This window comes from Myotis nattereri (genome assembly GCF_964212035.1).
Source record: "Myotis nattereri genome assembly, chromosome: X".
NCBI lineage: Eukaryota > Metazoa > Chordata > Mammalia > Chiroptera > Vespertilionidae > Myotis > Myotis nattereri.
Genome location: NC_138078.1, coordinates 98663259 through 98680186, shown reverse-complemented (window position 1 = coordinate 98680186; position 16928 = coordinate 98663259). Strand labels below are relative to the sequence as shown.

The 16928-nt window shown below is 42.4% G+C and overlaps 1 protein-coding gene across 1 annotated transcript in view; it reads left to right on the top strand.

Annotated features, from left to right (window-relative positions):
* The window catches only part of COL4A6 (collagen type IV alpha 6 chain), a gene marked incomplete at both ends in the record, with an annotated part of 395246 nt that overhangs the window by 338329 nt on the left and 39989 nt on the right, over window positions 1-16928 (top strand). The window contains 7 exons of the mRNA XM_081081672.1: window positions 9124-9183; window positions 10528-10572; window positions 11940-11993; window positions 13201-13270; window positions 14327-14434; window positions 15573-15722; window positions 16620-16718. Coding sequence (XP_080937798.1) covers window positions 9124-9183; window positions 10528-10572; window positions 11940-11993; window positions 13201-13270; window positions 14327-14434; window positions 15573-15722; window positions 16620-16718 — 586 coding nt within the window. The remainder of the gene's footprint in view (window positions 1-9123; window positions 9184-10527; window positions 10573-11939; window positions 11994-13200; window positions 13271-14326; window positions 14435-15572; window positions 15723-16619; window positions 16719-16928) is intronic.

Below are 16928 nucleotides of genomic sequence, written 5' to 3'. Positions count from 1 at the left end.
TTCCTATCTGCCTTTGTATCTTTCACTCAAAAAACCTTTTGAGAGCCCCTATGTGCTAGGCATTCTGCTGGACTCTGAGGCTTATAAGAGTAATAACAGTTCAATAATTAAAAGTCCTTGTCCTTGAGGAAAGTACATTCTAGTGGGAAAATGAGGAAGGAGACAGACAATAAACAAGAAAACAAATGGTAAGGGATACATAGAAGATTTAAAAAAAGTAAAGTGATGGAATGTGGATTGGGAATGGGTTGGGCTACTTTGGACAATGGTCAAGAAAATGCATATTATAAGGGAACAAGTCATGTGAAGATCAGGAAGATTGTTTCTGGTTGAGGGAACCATAATTATGAAGACCCTAAGTTTGGAAAAAGCTCAGAGCTTTTGAGGAACAACAAGTTGAGTGGATGGAAGCAGAGTGAGCAAGGCCAAGAACCAGAGTGAGCAAGGCCAAGAACCAGGCATTAGAATGCAGAGAGGAAGGATCTAGATCAGTGGTTCTCAACCTTCCCAATGCCGCGACCCTTTAATACAGTTCCTCATGTTGTGGCGACCCCCAACCATAAAATTATTTTCGTTGCTACTTCATAACTGTAATGTTGCTACTGTTATGAATTGTAATGTAAATATCTGATATGCAGGATGTATTTTCTTTGTTACAAATTGAACATAATTAAAGCATAGTGATTAATCACAAAAACCATATGTAATTATATATGTGTTTTCCATTGGTCTTAGGCGACCCCTGTGAAAGGGTCATTAGACACCCAGAGGGGTCGCGGCCCACAGGTTGAGAACCGTTGATCTAGATCATGAAGACTTTTACCAGTCAAATATGGCTTTTATGTTAAATGTAGCAGGAATCTATTAGGAGGCTTTGACTTGTATTTTTAAGATCACTCTGGTTGGAGGATATGGGGGAGTGGAGAAAATGGGGAGAGTAAGGCAGCAAACAGAGGCTATTACAGCAATCCAGTGGCTTGGACTAGGGTGATAATGAAAATGGAAAGTGCATGCATTCAAAATGTAAAAAGTTTACACTTTTTAAAAATATATTTTTACTAGAGGCCTGGTACATGAAATTCATGTACGTGGCGGAGGGGGGATGTGGAGCCTCCTCAGCCCAGTTTGCACACTCTCCAACCTGGACCCCTTGGGAGATGTCCAAGGATTGGGCCTAAACTGTCAGTCGGACATCCCTCTCACAATCTGGTACCGCTGACTCCTAACTGTTCACCTGCCTGCCTGCCTGCCTGATCACCTGTAACTGCCCTCCCGATGGCCTGGTCACCCCCAACTCTCCCACTTGCCAGCCTGGTCGCCCCCAACTTCCCCCTTGCTGGCCTGGTCGCCCCTTACTGCCCCTTCTGCTAGCCTGATCTCCCCTTACTACTGCCCCTGCCAACCTGGTCACCCCCAACTGCTCCCCCACCAGCCTGGTCACCCCCCAACTGCCCCCCAAAGATGACCTGGTCATCCCATGCAGCCTGCTGTTCAGTCGTTTGGTCGTCCCTCACTAACCCCCCTGCCGGCCTTGTCTCCCCATGCAGCCTGCTGTTTGGTCCTTACTGTTACTGTGACAGAATCCCAGAAAATTTGCATATTCCTCTATTACTAGTATAGATTGGCTTCAGAGAGGAAGGGAGAAAGAGATAGAAACATTACTGATGACAGAGAATAATTGATCTGCTGCCTCCTGCATGCCCCCTACTGAGGATGGAGCCTACAACCCAGGCAGGCATGTGCCCTTGACCAGAATCAAACACGGAAATCTTCAGTCCACAGGCTGTCACCCTATCCACTGAGCCAAACCAGCTAGGGCTAAACATTTTATTATAGAACATTTTAAACATATACAGAGTAGAGAGAATGGCATAATGGTATAAATGTCAATAATTGCCAACTCATAGTCAATCTGAAGCAAATAACATACATATTATTTCATCATAAATACCTCAGCATTTCTAAGAGATAAGGGCTTTTTAAAAGCATAATGACAATATAATCATCAGATATTAATTATTAATAATTGCTTAATATCAGTTAATAAGAAAGAATTCAGATTTGTGATTGTCTCATAAATATCCTATCTAATAATAGACAAACATGGTAATTGACTGTACCTTTGCTATGCCTGCCATTGGCTAATCAGCACAATATGCAAATCAACTGCCAACAAAGATGGCGGCTAATTTGCATACTACAGGCAGGGCGGGACAGTGCGAGCCACCAGCGCACTGCCATCTAGGGCAGGCCGGCCCCAGAAGCCCCAGAAGCTGGCCTGCCTTGCCGCCAGGGACCCGATCGGCAAGTCCCGGGTGGCAAGGCAGGCAGGCCCCAGAAGCCCCAGATGCCACCTGATATGGTAGTAACTCTATCAGTAAGCACTCTGAAAGTCAGTGGCATAAATGCACCAATTAAAAGACAGATTATGAGGGTGAATCAAAAACAAAATCCACTTAAGTGGATAGAGCATTAGCCTGTGGACTGAAGGGTCCCAGGTTCAATTCCAGTCAAGGGCATATACCTCAGTTGCTGGCTTGATCCCCAGTCCCTATCAGAGCATGTGCAGGAGGCAACCAATCAATGTTTCTCTCCCTTTCCCTTCACTCTCTCTAAAATTCAATGGAAAAAATATCCTTGGGTGAAGATTAACAAAAACAAAGTAAATGGATTAAGTAACATTAAAGAGATTATAAGAAAAATATATTCCAAATTTTGTTAGTTGTATAATGGTTATGTTTAAATTATTAAAACCTAAGAAATTGGGTGAAGGATACATATAATATGCTGTAGTATTTTATAGTGTTTTTTTTACATGTATGAGATTATTTCAAATTAAAATATTAAAAAATTAAAAATTAATAAAATATTAATTGAAATGTGTATGCATTACATGAAAAATCTCCTAATTGCTTCTAGCATAATTTATTAAATTGTGCTAAAATTTACAAGGGTTCAATTAAAAAATATCTTAATTCTAAATGATATAATAGAAAACATATAATAGTGCAGTTATAAGCACTTATCTGAAAATAAAAATTTAAAGAAGTGAATTTAAAGAAGGGATTAGCCAAAGAAGATATATGCACAACCCATGGACACAGAAAACAGTATGGTGATGGCCAGAGAGAGGTGGGGGGCAAGAGCTGGGTAGAGGGGGCAAAAGGAGGGAAATAGGGACATCCTATATAATAATAATAAAAGGCTTATATGCACACTGACTGAACAGCAGAATGACCGGTTGCTATGATGTGCACTGGCCACCAGAGGGCAGATGCTCAATGCAGGAGCTGCCCTCTGGTGGTCAGTGAACTTCCATATGGGGAGTGCCACTCAGCCAGAAGCTGGTTCATGGCTGGCCAGCACAGTGGTGGTGGCAGGAGCCTCTCCCACCTCCGTGGCAGCACTAAGAATGTCCAACTAACAGTTTAGACCCTATCCCTTGGGGGCCTAAGCCTTTAGTCCGGACATCCCCCAAGGGCTCCCTGGCTGTCAGAAGGATGTCTGACTGCAAGCTTAGGCCTGATCCCCCAGGGAGTGGGCTTAAGTCAACAGGTGGACATCCCCCAAGGGGTCCTGGACTGTGAATGGGCGCAGGCCAGGCTGAGGGACCCCCCACCCCGAGTGCACAAATTTTTGTGCACCGGGCCTCTAGTATTATTTATAATTGCCTCACTGAAATTAGAATGCAAATGAGGCCCACATATTATATCTGGTTGATATGGCTCTTAAATCATAAGATGTATTTTGAAGGAGAATCTGACAAGGTTTTCATGGGTTAGATGAAGGGGTAGGGAGGGAAATGGATGAATCAAAGATGAATGAATATGACTGCTTGCTGGCAAAGTGGGGATGAATGACTGTAGTGCTTCTCTACAGTTTTTTGAAACACTGTGTCTCTCTGGATGGCCAGAAAACAGAGCCAGTAGGGCCGGTTGCACAGGTTGTTTCCATGATGATCCTGTTACTCTGTAGAAACACAGGAAAGCAGAAAATCATGTGTTCAGTGTCCTTGATTATAATCAGCTCAGCATCTAATTAATCAGAATTGAAGATAACCCTACTGTTGGAGACAAGACACCTGGGCTTAAGACTCAGCTACAGTTTGGGGACTTTTTCAAGTCTCGGAAGTTCTCTGTATATCTGTAATATAGCAATGGACATACTCTCAATGAGGCCCAACTCTCAATGTACGTAGAGTTTATTTGCAAAGTATGAAACTGTGCTGTCCAAAATGATACCACTAGCCACATATGGCTACTGAGATCTTGAAATGTGGTTAGCCTGAAATGAGATGTGCCATAAGTGTGAAATGCACACTAGATTTTAAAAACTGGGTATGAGAAAAAATCTAAGATGTCCCATTAACAATTTTTACTTCAGTGTTGAAATGACAATATTTACCATATATTTTGTTAAATAAAATGTTATTAAATTAATATCCCCTATTTATTTTACATTCTTAAGGTGACTACTGGAAAATTTAAAATAACAGTAGCTCACATTATATTTCAATTTGGCAGCACAGATATAAAGTGCTTTGCAAGTGTGCTAGGGAAAAAGGTTTGCACCTTCTTTTGTGAGCATTTCACATAGATTTTAGTCACCTCTAGTGATGCCTGTGAGGTATGCAAGGTGGGCTGGGCTTATCTCCTTGTGTTGATGAGGACACCATGGCCTGAACGGATGAAAGGATTGATTGTCCAGAGTCACACAGCAAATTATTAGCAGAACTGAAGCAGAAATTCAGCTTTCTTTACTTCTAACCAACTCAGAACTTTTTCCCCATACCACACTGCCCCCTACAGTCCAGTTCATTCTTGTCATTATGGTGGTGGAACTTTGGTGTTACTGGATTTACTGGCTCACTCTCCCTCCCTCCCTCTCATTCTCTTCCAGGGTCTACCTCAAATAATTCCCCCTGCTGCATTTTCACCCTGTTCCCTTTTGTCCTGTAAAATAAAAAGAGACTGGCTGACAACAATGCAGGGTGATAGATTGCAATACCGTTTGAAGCTCAGCATTTCCAGTGTTTTACAATGTGAGCTGAAAAATAGAAACTCCAGTTGATTGTAAACACATCCCAAGCTGAAAAACGCCTCTCTTTATATAACACAGCATATTTTCAGATGTTGGAAATCAAGAAGCCAGAGTTTTCAGCTCACTTCAGAATAGATTTGATATGAAAACTTGCCAAATCATGTAATTTCTTCACTCCTAACATCTCTACCTGCTTAATGAGAACATTCATAGGTACCTTCTGTGTCTTATGACAGAAAATTTGTGAGAAGAAAGGTGGTAACATGTTTAAGATACTTTGGGCTTTTCAGAGGAAACACACTTCTGAAATCCAAACCCCTTACATAAACTTTCAATTATCCACACAAGGCAGAGCTGAGAATGGAATCTTTAGGGAATCCAAATTGTTCTCTTTAACAATTTGTTTCCCTTTCATATAAGCCTAAATATTTGCAGCAATTGCTGACAAGTAGCCAGCCTGATATTATGTATGCCTCGTCTTCTGTCTCTTGCACCCTTTGCAGTGACCAAATATCCCTGATTTATGGCTCAGTCCCAGCTTCACACATTTCACCCCATTGTCTCCAGGAGAATACTCAGACTTGTAGACCACAGATACTCCCATGAAGATTGTTGTAATCATGCACCTGTGTGTTGTCTGTCCAAGGAACTGGCAAACACAGGGTAGGGCAAAATAGAAAAGATGAGGAGAGAGAGAAGAAACTGGCAAATCCTGAGGTACCTATTGAGTGGACCTGAGACAGCTACTGGGCAGGTGGTGTTCTCCTTTAATTGTGCACCACATTTTCCAGGCACTTCAAGTAGGACCTTTGAAGATGAAGACCCAGCTTGCCAGACTTAAGCTAGGCCCTGGGTCCTGGTGCCCTGATGGTCAATAGCAGCAGTGTGACATGGACAGAGTTGAGGAGACCACTTTCCTAACCTCTCAAGTTTCAAATCTCAAGTTGCCCTCAAATGCCAAGCAGAACAGATTTCTGCAGTTTAGGTTCCAAAATATTGCCACAAATCCCACCCTGGCCCTCCCACATGACCTCCCACCCCCTAATCATGCTTCAGCCTCCCTCCTGCCTTCCCTTAGGGAAGCCACCCTTGCTGTGGAGGGGTGTCTAGCCATCTCCATTGCCTTTACTGGGGCCCTAGGAAGTCATTGGGTTGAGGGAGAAGCTCGAGCAGAGTGTGACTGCATGGTGGCCTCCCTCTCAGGGGACCATGTCTCTGAGGTCCATGGCCACAGTGTCTCTCACTGGGCAGTAGGGTCTGACACCTCTTGGTTCCAGCCTAGTGTTTGTACCTTGCTTGTTTCTTTTCTTTGTTTTCTTTTTACTGTACCCATTTTTAACTTTTATTTTTATATCTAATTTTAAATTAAGTTCACATACAATATTACATTAGTTACAGGTGTACAACAGTGGTTAGATGTGTGTATACCTTAGAAAAGTGATCACCACCATAAGTCTAGGAACCATCTGTCACCATGCATATTTTTATTATTGACTATATTTCCTGTGTTGTACTTTATATCACTGTGACTAATTTTGTAAGTCAGCTTGCCTTTTTTTTTCACCGTCCTCCCCACCCTGACCCAGTGACTATGTCATTCCCTCTTATTTCTGGCCAAGTGACTAAAATTGACTAATATCCTTAAACCAAAAATACCAGTATATCAGGGCCCTGGAGAGCATACCTGTAAGGACTAGATGGTCCTATGACATTTTGCTAGAACAGCTTGTTCAGCAGGGCCCTGTATGGTGCCCCCTGTGCTGGAGACAAGCTGAGCCTACAGCCCAATATCTTGCCAAGTCATCTATTTTGTATTGGCTTTAACACACACTCACAGATTACTATTTTTTTCCTTTTTAAACTTATGTATTTATTTTTTTCACGTGTTGTGCAAATTCTCAGACCTTCTCTCTGAGAAACAGATTTGTAGACCACAGCAAGAAGGAAGACAAGGTCCCCTTGTCTTTACAACTGTGGCAAGATATGTATGGGGGGGGGCATAAGACAGTTCCTAGACATTCCTTCACCCTTTGAAATAGTTTTGTCCTCTGGGAAATTATTCCATTTAATTCAACAAGTATGTATGGGGCCTTGTATGCATTCAGCCTGCAGTAATGTCCTTGGAGGAGACAGAAGTGAGTGTGATATCATTCTTCTGCTTGTCAACTATAAAACCCATCTTAGCGCTTTTAGAGTTTGGGGCAGCCTGAGCTGCCATAGCTTCCATGGACAGGACAAAGAACATTGCATGAAGTACTTCACTTCAGAAGCCAATACACACATTCCACCAGGTGGCAACATGAATTGGTTTCCAATTTGAAATCCAGAACTGAGATTTCAAATAAGTGTGCATTCAGTTTGACCTGCAAGCCTTCTGAATAGAAATCCTATTCAGCATGCAGTCTGAGCTATTTGGCACACAACTACAGATGAAGAGAAAGGCAAATAGAAACCAAAGCCTGCTTTGAATCAGACCATTCTCAGATGCACACTCTCCCCCAATAAAAACACAACAAAACAATCCACATTAAAAAATAAAACAACAAAAAAACCTTGGGCCTAGAAAGCTAAGGGCTATTCAGCTAGTTGTCAGTACCCATGGGAATACTCTCACTACATAAGAGGAAGAAAACTACAAACAGGATTTGTACAGTGCCTTCTCAACCAGTTGAGCCAGGTCACAACAGGAGGACAGCAGGTAACATGCCACAACACTTAGTGTCTTTTACAAGCTTACATGTAAGAAAGTTTCACCGCCTCCTTTACTCTCATAATAGGCTTAAAAGTTGTTTGCCAAAATCTATTTTCCAGAACATCCAATTTTAAGCAGTAACAAATGGCTTTGATTCAGTTTGCTGGGAAAGTCTTTATCCACTTATGTAATGAACTCTTCTGTATCTTGGGGTCCAGAATATGCTTGCCTCCCAGCGGTTCTCAAGCCGTGGGTCGCGACTCCTGAAAATACATCCAGCATATCAGATATTTACATTACAATTCATAACAGTAGCAAAATTAGAGTTATGAAGTAGCAACGAAAATAATTTTATGGTTGGGGGTCACCACAACATGAGGAACTGTATTAAAGGGTCGCGGCATTAGGAAGGTTGAGAACCACTGCTTAGACTCAGAGCAGAGGAAGCTCTTTCTCACTCACTCTGCTTTTTTTGGATTTCTGCCTCTTCATAGAGAATCCTTCAGTCATGCCCATGGCTGTAAGCCCTCATCTCTTGTGAGCAGTGCAAGAGGGATTGGAAACCATGTCACAGTCCCCATTTGGAGTGCTCCTAGGGCAATGATGGCGAACCTTTTGAGCTCAGCGTGTCAGCATTTTGAAAAACCCTAACTTAACTCTGGTGCCGTATCACATATAGAAATTTTTTGATATTTGCAACCATATTAAAACAAAGATTTATATTTTTGATATTTATTTTAGATATTTAAATGCCATTTAACATAGAAAAATCAACCAAAAAAATGAGTTCGCGTGTCACCTCTGACACACGTGTCATAGTTTCACCATCACTGTCCTAGGGTCTGCAGGATTCTAGACCACACCAAGATAGAATATCCCACTGAGAAGGATATTGTAATCATCATATCTCCTCTAGTATTGACCACCAAGAATTAACATTTGAGGGTCAAAAAAAACCAAATTCCTGGATGGTGGAAGAAAGCCTATTCTCATGGAAAGGGTCCTGGAATGGAAGTCTGACAACCCGGCTTTCTGATTCTGTAACCAATACAAGATGCTTAGCGCTTCTGAGTGTTATTCTCCCCATCTGAAAAATCAATGGGGTTAGATATTTTATCATTTCTATGCTGTTAGTCCATGTTACTATAAATATATGCAATATTGTTTGAGGGAGAAGACATTACTTCTAGAACCAAAATGTAACCTTGAATGAATGGTTCAAATTATATTCAGGTCCTATGTGCTTCTCAAAAAGTGACAGGAGACTCAGCATTGTGAGCCTCCCCAGTGGAACAATGGAGATGGTTTGAAATTACCACTGTGCTTTGGATGGAACCAGAAGACCTATGAGGAAATGAATGTTATAACTTATGGTTTCTTTTTCCCTTTAGGGATTTGGGACTGCAGGAGAAAAAGGAGAAAAAGGCATCCCTGGTTTGCCAGGACCTAGGGTAGGTAGGGTAGGAACCTGGAATGTTGCTTGCCTCGGTCTGTTAAGTCACCTGGTCCATTTTATTTTCTGTTTTCAAATTTATGTTATGTAACTTATGGCCACTTAAGCTTTTCTTTTTTAATAATTATTTTTATTAGTTTTTGTTTTAGACACTTTTTTTTTGTTAATACTCACCCGAGGATATTTTTCCATAGATTTTTAGAGAGAGTGGAAGGGAGGGGAAGAGACAGAGAGAGAGAAACATTGATGTGAGACAAATACATCGACTCATTGCCTTCCACATGTGTTCCAACCAGGGTCGGGGATCAAGACTGCAACCGAGGTACATGCCTTGACCAGAATTGAACCCAGGACCCTTCAGTACACTGAGCCAAACCAGCTAGGGCCACTTAAGCTTTTCTTTCTCTTCCTCAGCCTTCTGGCAGGCCCCTAAGATTACCTTCTCTCCACTTTTACCCATCCCCTGGAAGTAATGGCTCCTTTGAATAAAGAATGATGTACCCCCTATACAGGTGACTACTCAGACTATTTACTCCCCTTGCTCCCAGGTATAACTACCTTCTGGGCTAAAGAATTATGTGACTGTTGTCTTGCTTTCATTCCATTCTATCATGTGGGAATATGGGCAAGGGTGAGAGTTGGGGGATGCAGAAATGGAAGAAAGAGGGCCAAGTGCAATTTTTATAGAACAGAAACAAGCCTGAGAAGTTCTAGATTGTGGTGATGTTTTGAGTCAACAGTTTCCAATAATAATTTCACTTCAAGAGGAAAAATAACTTCACACACTTGGGTCTTACACTGTAAGCAAATGGTCAACCTTAGCCTTAAAGAAGTAACACTTTAGAGAATTGTGTTTAGCTTCATCATGAAGCTTGTTAAAGAGTCTTTTGAATTTTCAGCAATGTTCATCCATTACCCTGCCATTTCTTTCTCTTTCTCTACTTTTCCCTACTCCCTTGTCTGGAAAAGGCACAATCACCAACAAATTATGCATTTGGAGTGAAAGACAAGCGGCCCTCCCACAATATATTTAAAAATCTCATGACTTGGAACTAATGCAGACTAAGTATAATACCACCCAGCCCTTTTACCAAATTCCACTTAGTGCTTAAAATGTTTCCATTTATTTAGCTCTTTAAAAATGCTCTGCGTGGTGGCTATTCAACCTGATGGATTAGTAGTTAGAAAGAAGTCATTAAGCCAGGTCTAGGAACACTCTCTTACCTGATTTTAGGAGCTGCTAAACCCTGAACTCAGTTGGATAGCCTTGTTATGTAAATCTAGTGGCTTTTTCTAGTGTGAGCTATTAATCTTTCTCAGGTGCCTTTTTTTCTCTTTACAGGGTCCCATGGGTTTAGAAGGAGTCCAAGGACCTCCAGGGAGTCAGGTATTTTGGTTAATATTATTAAAGCCTTGGTGTATAAAATCTGAAGCAAAAGGTCCCATCACTTTTCTTAACATGACCATCAATCCAAAGGGAGACATTGCTTATAATGCAAATTTTCCACCTCCCTTTAATTGGTATAAACTCAACCACTCTCTTCTTTTGTTTGAAACCAAGAAGATGAGTATCCAGTGTCAAGTTTGGTGCCATGCCATGTCATGCTATATTGCCGGGGTCCAACCCCAGCAGGTCCAGGGGTCCCCAAAGGTGTGGATGGAGTCGGTGAAGAAGGAATGACACGGAGACAGCATTCAGTTGATCAGCAGCCTAGCCAGGATCTCCAGCCAAGTTCTGGTCTGGATCTCCAGCGAAGTTCTGTTTAGGATCTCCAGCCAGGTTCTGTGTCCATGGTCTCCTGCTAGGTTCTCCAGCCAGGTTCTCCAGGTTCTCCAGCCAGGTTCTGTAGCCATGTTCCCTCGCTAGGTTCTCCAGCCAGGTTCTGTCCAGGTTCTCCAGCCAGGTTCAGTCACCAGGTTCTAGTCAGGTTCTCTTGCCAATCTCTGTAGTCAGGTTCAGTCCAGGATCTTTTGCCATGTTCTCTCGCTAGGTTCTGTCTCTAGGTTCTGAGGCCGGTTTCTGTCCAGGATCTTTTGCCATGTTCTCTCCAGCGAAGTTCTTCTGTCTCTAGAGAATGTTCTGTATAGGTTCTGTGCCTAGGTTCTGTCTCTCTTAGTTCTGTCTCTCCTAAGTTCTGTCTGCTGTTGTCTTGTTTCAACTGTATTTATACCAGTTGATTCCAATCCTATCAATCTCTATTCCAAAGGTTAGGGCGTTTCTTATCTCCATTCCAGGGAGTAAAGATTATGTAGCTTAAGCATGATTATTCGTAGTTAAAGTGATTAATTTCCCACCTGGCACTTAGTTAAGAGGTTTTATTCCCTCCCTAACTTCAGGGGAAAATCCCTACCTGGGGAAACAACCTTTCTCAGAGACCTTGGTTAAAACACATAGTGCCAAGAAGGTGAGCAAACATATTAAGAACAGTATGCCATATATGCCAGGTCCCTTGAAACAGCAAGCATGGACCGGCTCCCGGCACTATATGATGTGGTCATACTTCTTTAGCATGTTATCAGTGCTTAGCAAGGCCAGCCTGCTTATATTCACCTCTAGCCTTTTGGCCCTTGTACCTCCAAGCATGCAAGTTGGCTACCTAGTGTGCCATATGGCCTTATGTAACAGATTACAGAGTCAGGTAGGATCCATACATATCCTGAATGCCAGCCAATGTCCCTGTGCCATTTGCACTGGCCTAATCCAAACACCATTATGTAGACATTCAACTTAGCTGTAACTATGTTCTGTCACAGGGCAAGAAGGGGTCCTCAGGTTTCCTCGGGCTTAATGGATTGCCAGGAATTAAGGTAATGTTCTTGGGAAGTAAAAATCCAGGATTGGGGAGAAGGAAGAGTGAAGAATTACCAAAAATGCTGTTTAGTCCATTCAGGCTACTATAACAAAATATCACAGATTGGGTAGCTTTTAGACAGCAGAAATTTATTGCTCGTAGTTCTGGAGACTAGAAGTCTGGGATCAGGGTGCCAGTATGGTTGAATTCCAGTGAAGGCCCCCTTCCAGCTTGCTACCTATATTTTCCTGTGTACTCATATGATGGAAAGAGTGAGATAACTCTATTGGGCCTTTTATATAATGTCACTGATCCCAACTGGGGCAGCTCTGCCCTCATGACCTACCTCCAGTTACAATCACCTTGGGCATTAGGTTTTCAACATTAATTTGGGAGGGGGGACACAATCATTCAGACCATAGCAAAAGCCTACATATGAAATAAAGTATTTTTAAAGTATTTTAACATTTTAGATGTCATCCTTTTCACATGAAATGCATACATCCTAATTTGATACACAAAGCTGATGAGAATTATTTAAAACTACTTGATAAATGGTAGACTAAATGGGGAGGGGAACGTGGTAGCAAATCCATCCCTTCAAGGAGGAATATTTTTTTATTGACATTGCTTAGAATTGCCAACTTTTCAGTTTTATTATTGTTCTTAAATTCTCTACTGACAATGCATTCCCTTATTGCCTGCACCTAGGAGAGAGAATTCCCACCACCCCACTCTAAATATGCCACTGTATCTGATTATGGTATCTGAGTCCCTTTTGGGGGACAATTAAGACTCCTTTGACTTCTTCTGCCTGACATTCACTAACAAGAGCAGTGACAATAGCAAAGTCCCAGGCCTGCTGAGAGTGAGGAAAATGTTGAAACACTGCTCCCCCCTTGGCATCTCTTGGGTGTAGCCATGTTATCTATTTCTGATATATTGTCCAGGCCCAGAGCAGGTTTTCCTAGAGTCAGGTTACAAAATGAAATTGGGATCCCTTTTCTTGACAGGGTTGCAATTGAGTATCAGACTTCTGACCTGACTTGTGTTGCCTTCAACATAAATTGATAGGACTTTGAAATTAACCTACGGACTAGTTGACCCTGGAAATCAGGGGTTGCAGAAGGAGAAACTTTTCTGGGGAATGGATTTGAGGGCACATAGGTCTTAGGTGATGAGGTCACATAAATATTTGTGTTTAATGTATTTAATCCTTGCAGGGAGAAAAGGGTGGTGTTGGCCTGCCAGGCCCAGATGTTTACATCGATACAGATGGTGCTGTGATCTCAGGTGCAATTTTTCATTGATTTGAGCATAGAAGAAAAGACAGGGAGTTAAATTCTATATCCCTTATAATTATTTAAAGAATCTTTTGTCAGCCATTGGATTGCTGCTAAACCCAACACTTCCAAGGGCTCCTCCTGGGTCCTGAACTTGGGGAGTGAAGTTAACTCCAATGTCTTGGGGAAACAGGCCAAACCCTACTGCATTTTTGTGTTGGGTCTACCAAGACTAGGGTTTGAGTTAGCCTGGGCCTGGATTTTAGAAAAATGGTTATTCTAGTGATGCTTAGGGAAGGATTGTTATCCTCCCCAGCTAGACTGACTTCAGCCTGATACTATGGGACACTCAGGGTCTCAGCTACATGATCCCATGCATGCTTGAGCTTGACAATTTCATTGGAAATAAAAATGTATCCTTGGGGAAGCAACTTGTTAACAGAATGATGCTTTGAAAGTTTGTCTTCATCTCTCTTTTTTCTAGTTACTGTGTGTGCCTAACTCTTCCCTTTTCCTTCTCCAAAGATCCAGATGCCCACTCTCTCCAGCTACTTCTTGCTTGATCAAAGGCTTCTACTATTGTGTCTCTTCAATCTGGGTCTCCTAACTTATCTTTCTCCCCTCATCCTCTCAAGCTCAAGCTCTGTCTGGTAAACCCATTGAAGCTGAGACATTAACAGTTGACAGTGTCTTCCTCTGTTCTTCTCCCAAAAAACCTATGTGTATAATATGAATAATACCAGTAGACTTCAACCCCTTAACCCAAATGGTAGATATTTGAGGCATTATAGCAGATTACTAGTAGCTGCAGGAACTTCATAGTACTTGCCAGATCTTACCATGGGAGGCAAACTCTGGCCAGAGCATTTCTGAACACTAGTGGAGTCTTAGTTCAAGTAGACTCACTATCACATGAGGCCATTAGCATCTGGGAGAGACTTATGAAGGACAAGAAAGGCACCTCTACCTGAAGACATCTCCTTGCATCTTTTCTTAGGCATTTTGTGGCATTTGTGAGTGTCTTCTGGGTTTGCTTACTTATTTTTTTATTTGATTGTAATGCCAGGTTATCCTGGAGACCCTGGTATTCCAGGCCTCCCAGGACTTAAAGGTGATGAAGGCATCCAGGGCCTGCCTGGCTCTTCTGGCATCCCCGGATTACCAGCTTTACCAGGTGAAACAAACTAACCCACCTCCTACACAGATCAGTTATCTCTCTACTCTGGTGTCCAGTATCCCCTTCTATATCTCTGGTCTAGTACATATCTAGCCAAAGACAAAGGAAAGGTTGACTAGTCAGTTAGGTTCTCACTGCCAGCCCAAGGCTAATGTATATGAGGAGTAAGCCTGGGTGGACAACTTTCCTTTGGCCTCAGTAATGTGCTATAGCTAAATAGGCAATCCATACTGTCATTGAGGTTTGCAGCAGCCAAAGAAACCTGGGTTGGACTGCTGGAACCCTGTCATTCTTCTGAGGATGTGCCATCCAGTTGATGCTTAACAGAAGGCCCTAACAAAAGCTCAGAGGAAAGTTGGTATCCAGACCCTCGCACTGTGCATAATTAGCCCCAGCATCCTATGGAAAGTACCCATAAAGCAATCACTTGAGGGGCATACCCCTATGGCATTCTATAGTAACAAAAATAGAAAGGGCATGCCAGAGCCTGGGAGGCAGTGATGTCCCAAATATAAATACTCAGACATTACTTGTATTTATTTTATCTTAAATCCTCACCCAAGAATATATTTATTGTTGAGAGAGAGAGAGAGAAACTTCGATGTGAGAGCCCCGACCAGTGATCAAACCTGTAACCTAGGTATGTACCCTGACCAGGAATCCAACCCTCAATCTTTTTGGTGTACAGGACAATTCTCCAAGTAACCAAGCCACCCGGCTGGGGCTCAGACATTATTTTAAAGGTACCAGTTTCTAAATTCCTTGGAATGAGCTTCTGTAAAGATTCCTGTGCTTTTAAAGCAACCACTTGGAAGAAGTACAGCTGACTGCAGCACCAAATTGGAAAAAAAATCAAGAAATGAGAAGCTAGAGACCCAAGTTTCCCTCTGAGGTTTGCCACTAAGAAGCTCTGCACCCTGACCAATTTTTCTCATGTCATTGGGCCTTAATTTCTCAAGAGGTTAGGTTAGGAGATTCCCAAGGACCTTTCTAACTTTGATGTAAGAGAAGGGCAAATGCTTTCCCAAATTCTTCCCTTGTAGTTTAGTTTCCAATGTATGCCACTGAGTAGAATACCCCCGAAGAGTAAGTGGGGTGATGTGATTAGTATTTTTGTGTGGGCTTATTTTTCCAGGTGTGTCAGGTGACCCAGGGCCGCAGGGAGTTCCAGGCCTGAAAGGGAACAAAGGAAACCCAGGCCAAACCACAGTTGGGGCAGCTGGCCTTCCTGGCAAAGATGGTTTGCCAGGCCCACCAGGTCTACCAGGCCTACCAGGCTTACCTGGTAAGTTGTTCATTTCTCTCTTTGGTCTTGAGACTCAGGTGTGATCCAGACTGCAAAACAGTCATGACATTTGAGGGAGGGAGCATTGCACAGGTATAGTAGCTAAGCCAGGACACATGGTAACTACAGAGCAGCAGTGACGAAGGCCCCATTCTTTCTGAGTCAGAGCCTTGCTTCTACAAGTTAGCAACCACAGCAGTCACAATGTTCATCAAGGAACAAGCAAACTTGGGCCATCTTGATGATAAAACACTACCTAATGCCTTCCGACTTTTGTACTCATTTACTCTTCACTGTTCTCAGTCCCTAGGCCTCTGATCTTCCAGCTCCCAAAGAAGAAACATTGGCGCTTTCAAAATTTTCCTTGTCCTCAAGGGTGGACTGAGGGCCTGAGATAGGGGAAGCCAAGCTTGAATCTCAAGGAGGCTGCTAAAAGCCTCCATAGGGCTTATTCTCTGTAGGTCTTATACTTGAGTATGGGATTCTAGATTCTAAGAGAAAGGATGGAAATATGCCCAGCATGTTTCTTTGAGACCTAAAGCCCATGACCACTGCAGCTTGCACCCATTTCCTCTTTTGTCCTAAGAGCCCTCTCTGGAATAGACATTGGGACTGCTGAGTTACTGAAACTGCCTTGTACAATTTCGTATTCCTAGCATGTGGTCCAGTGCCTAGAACTTGGTAGACATTTTATAATTAGTAGTAGAGTTAATCAAGCCAACAGAAGATGGACTTACTGTAGACTTTAGGTCCCTGTCTTGGATTTTTTTTTAATCTCATTTTTTGAGTCTTGAGAACCCAAGCATTGGTGACTGAGCTGTTGTGATGAGTCAAATGAGCCCAGGCTCATGTAAGGTGCCAATATTTTATGTTTCTTTTTTTTTTCTGAAGGTCCAGCATTTGAGCCTGGAACCCTACAAAGCACAGAGCCGGGATTTCCTGGTCTCCGGGGAGAACGAGGTCCAAAAGGAAACCAAGGTCTCAAAGGAGTAAAAGGTGATTCTGTCCCCTTGGGTTTATTTGTTCCTCAAACTACCTGGAAAAGGCTTTCCAGGGAATGAGCAAACCTACAGCCTTAAATATCTGAACAGAAGCAATTTTGGATCTTGATTGGGGATTTGAGTATAAGATTATTAGGAGTGCTATATTTGGGCTTATAAGACTGAGGTTGGCAATTGAGATCACACAAGAAAAAGTGGTTCAGAG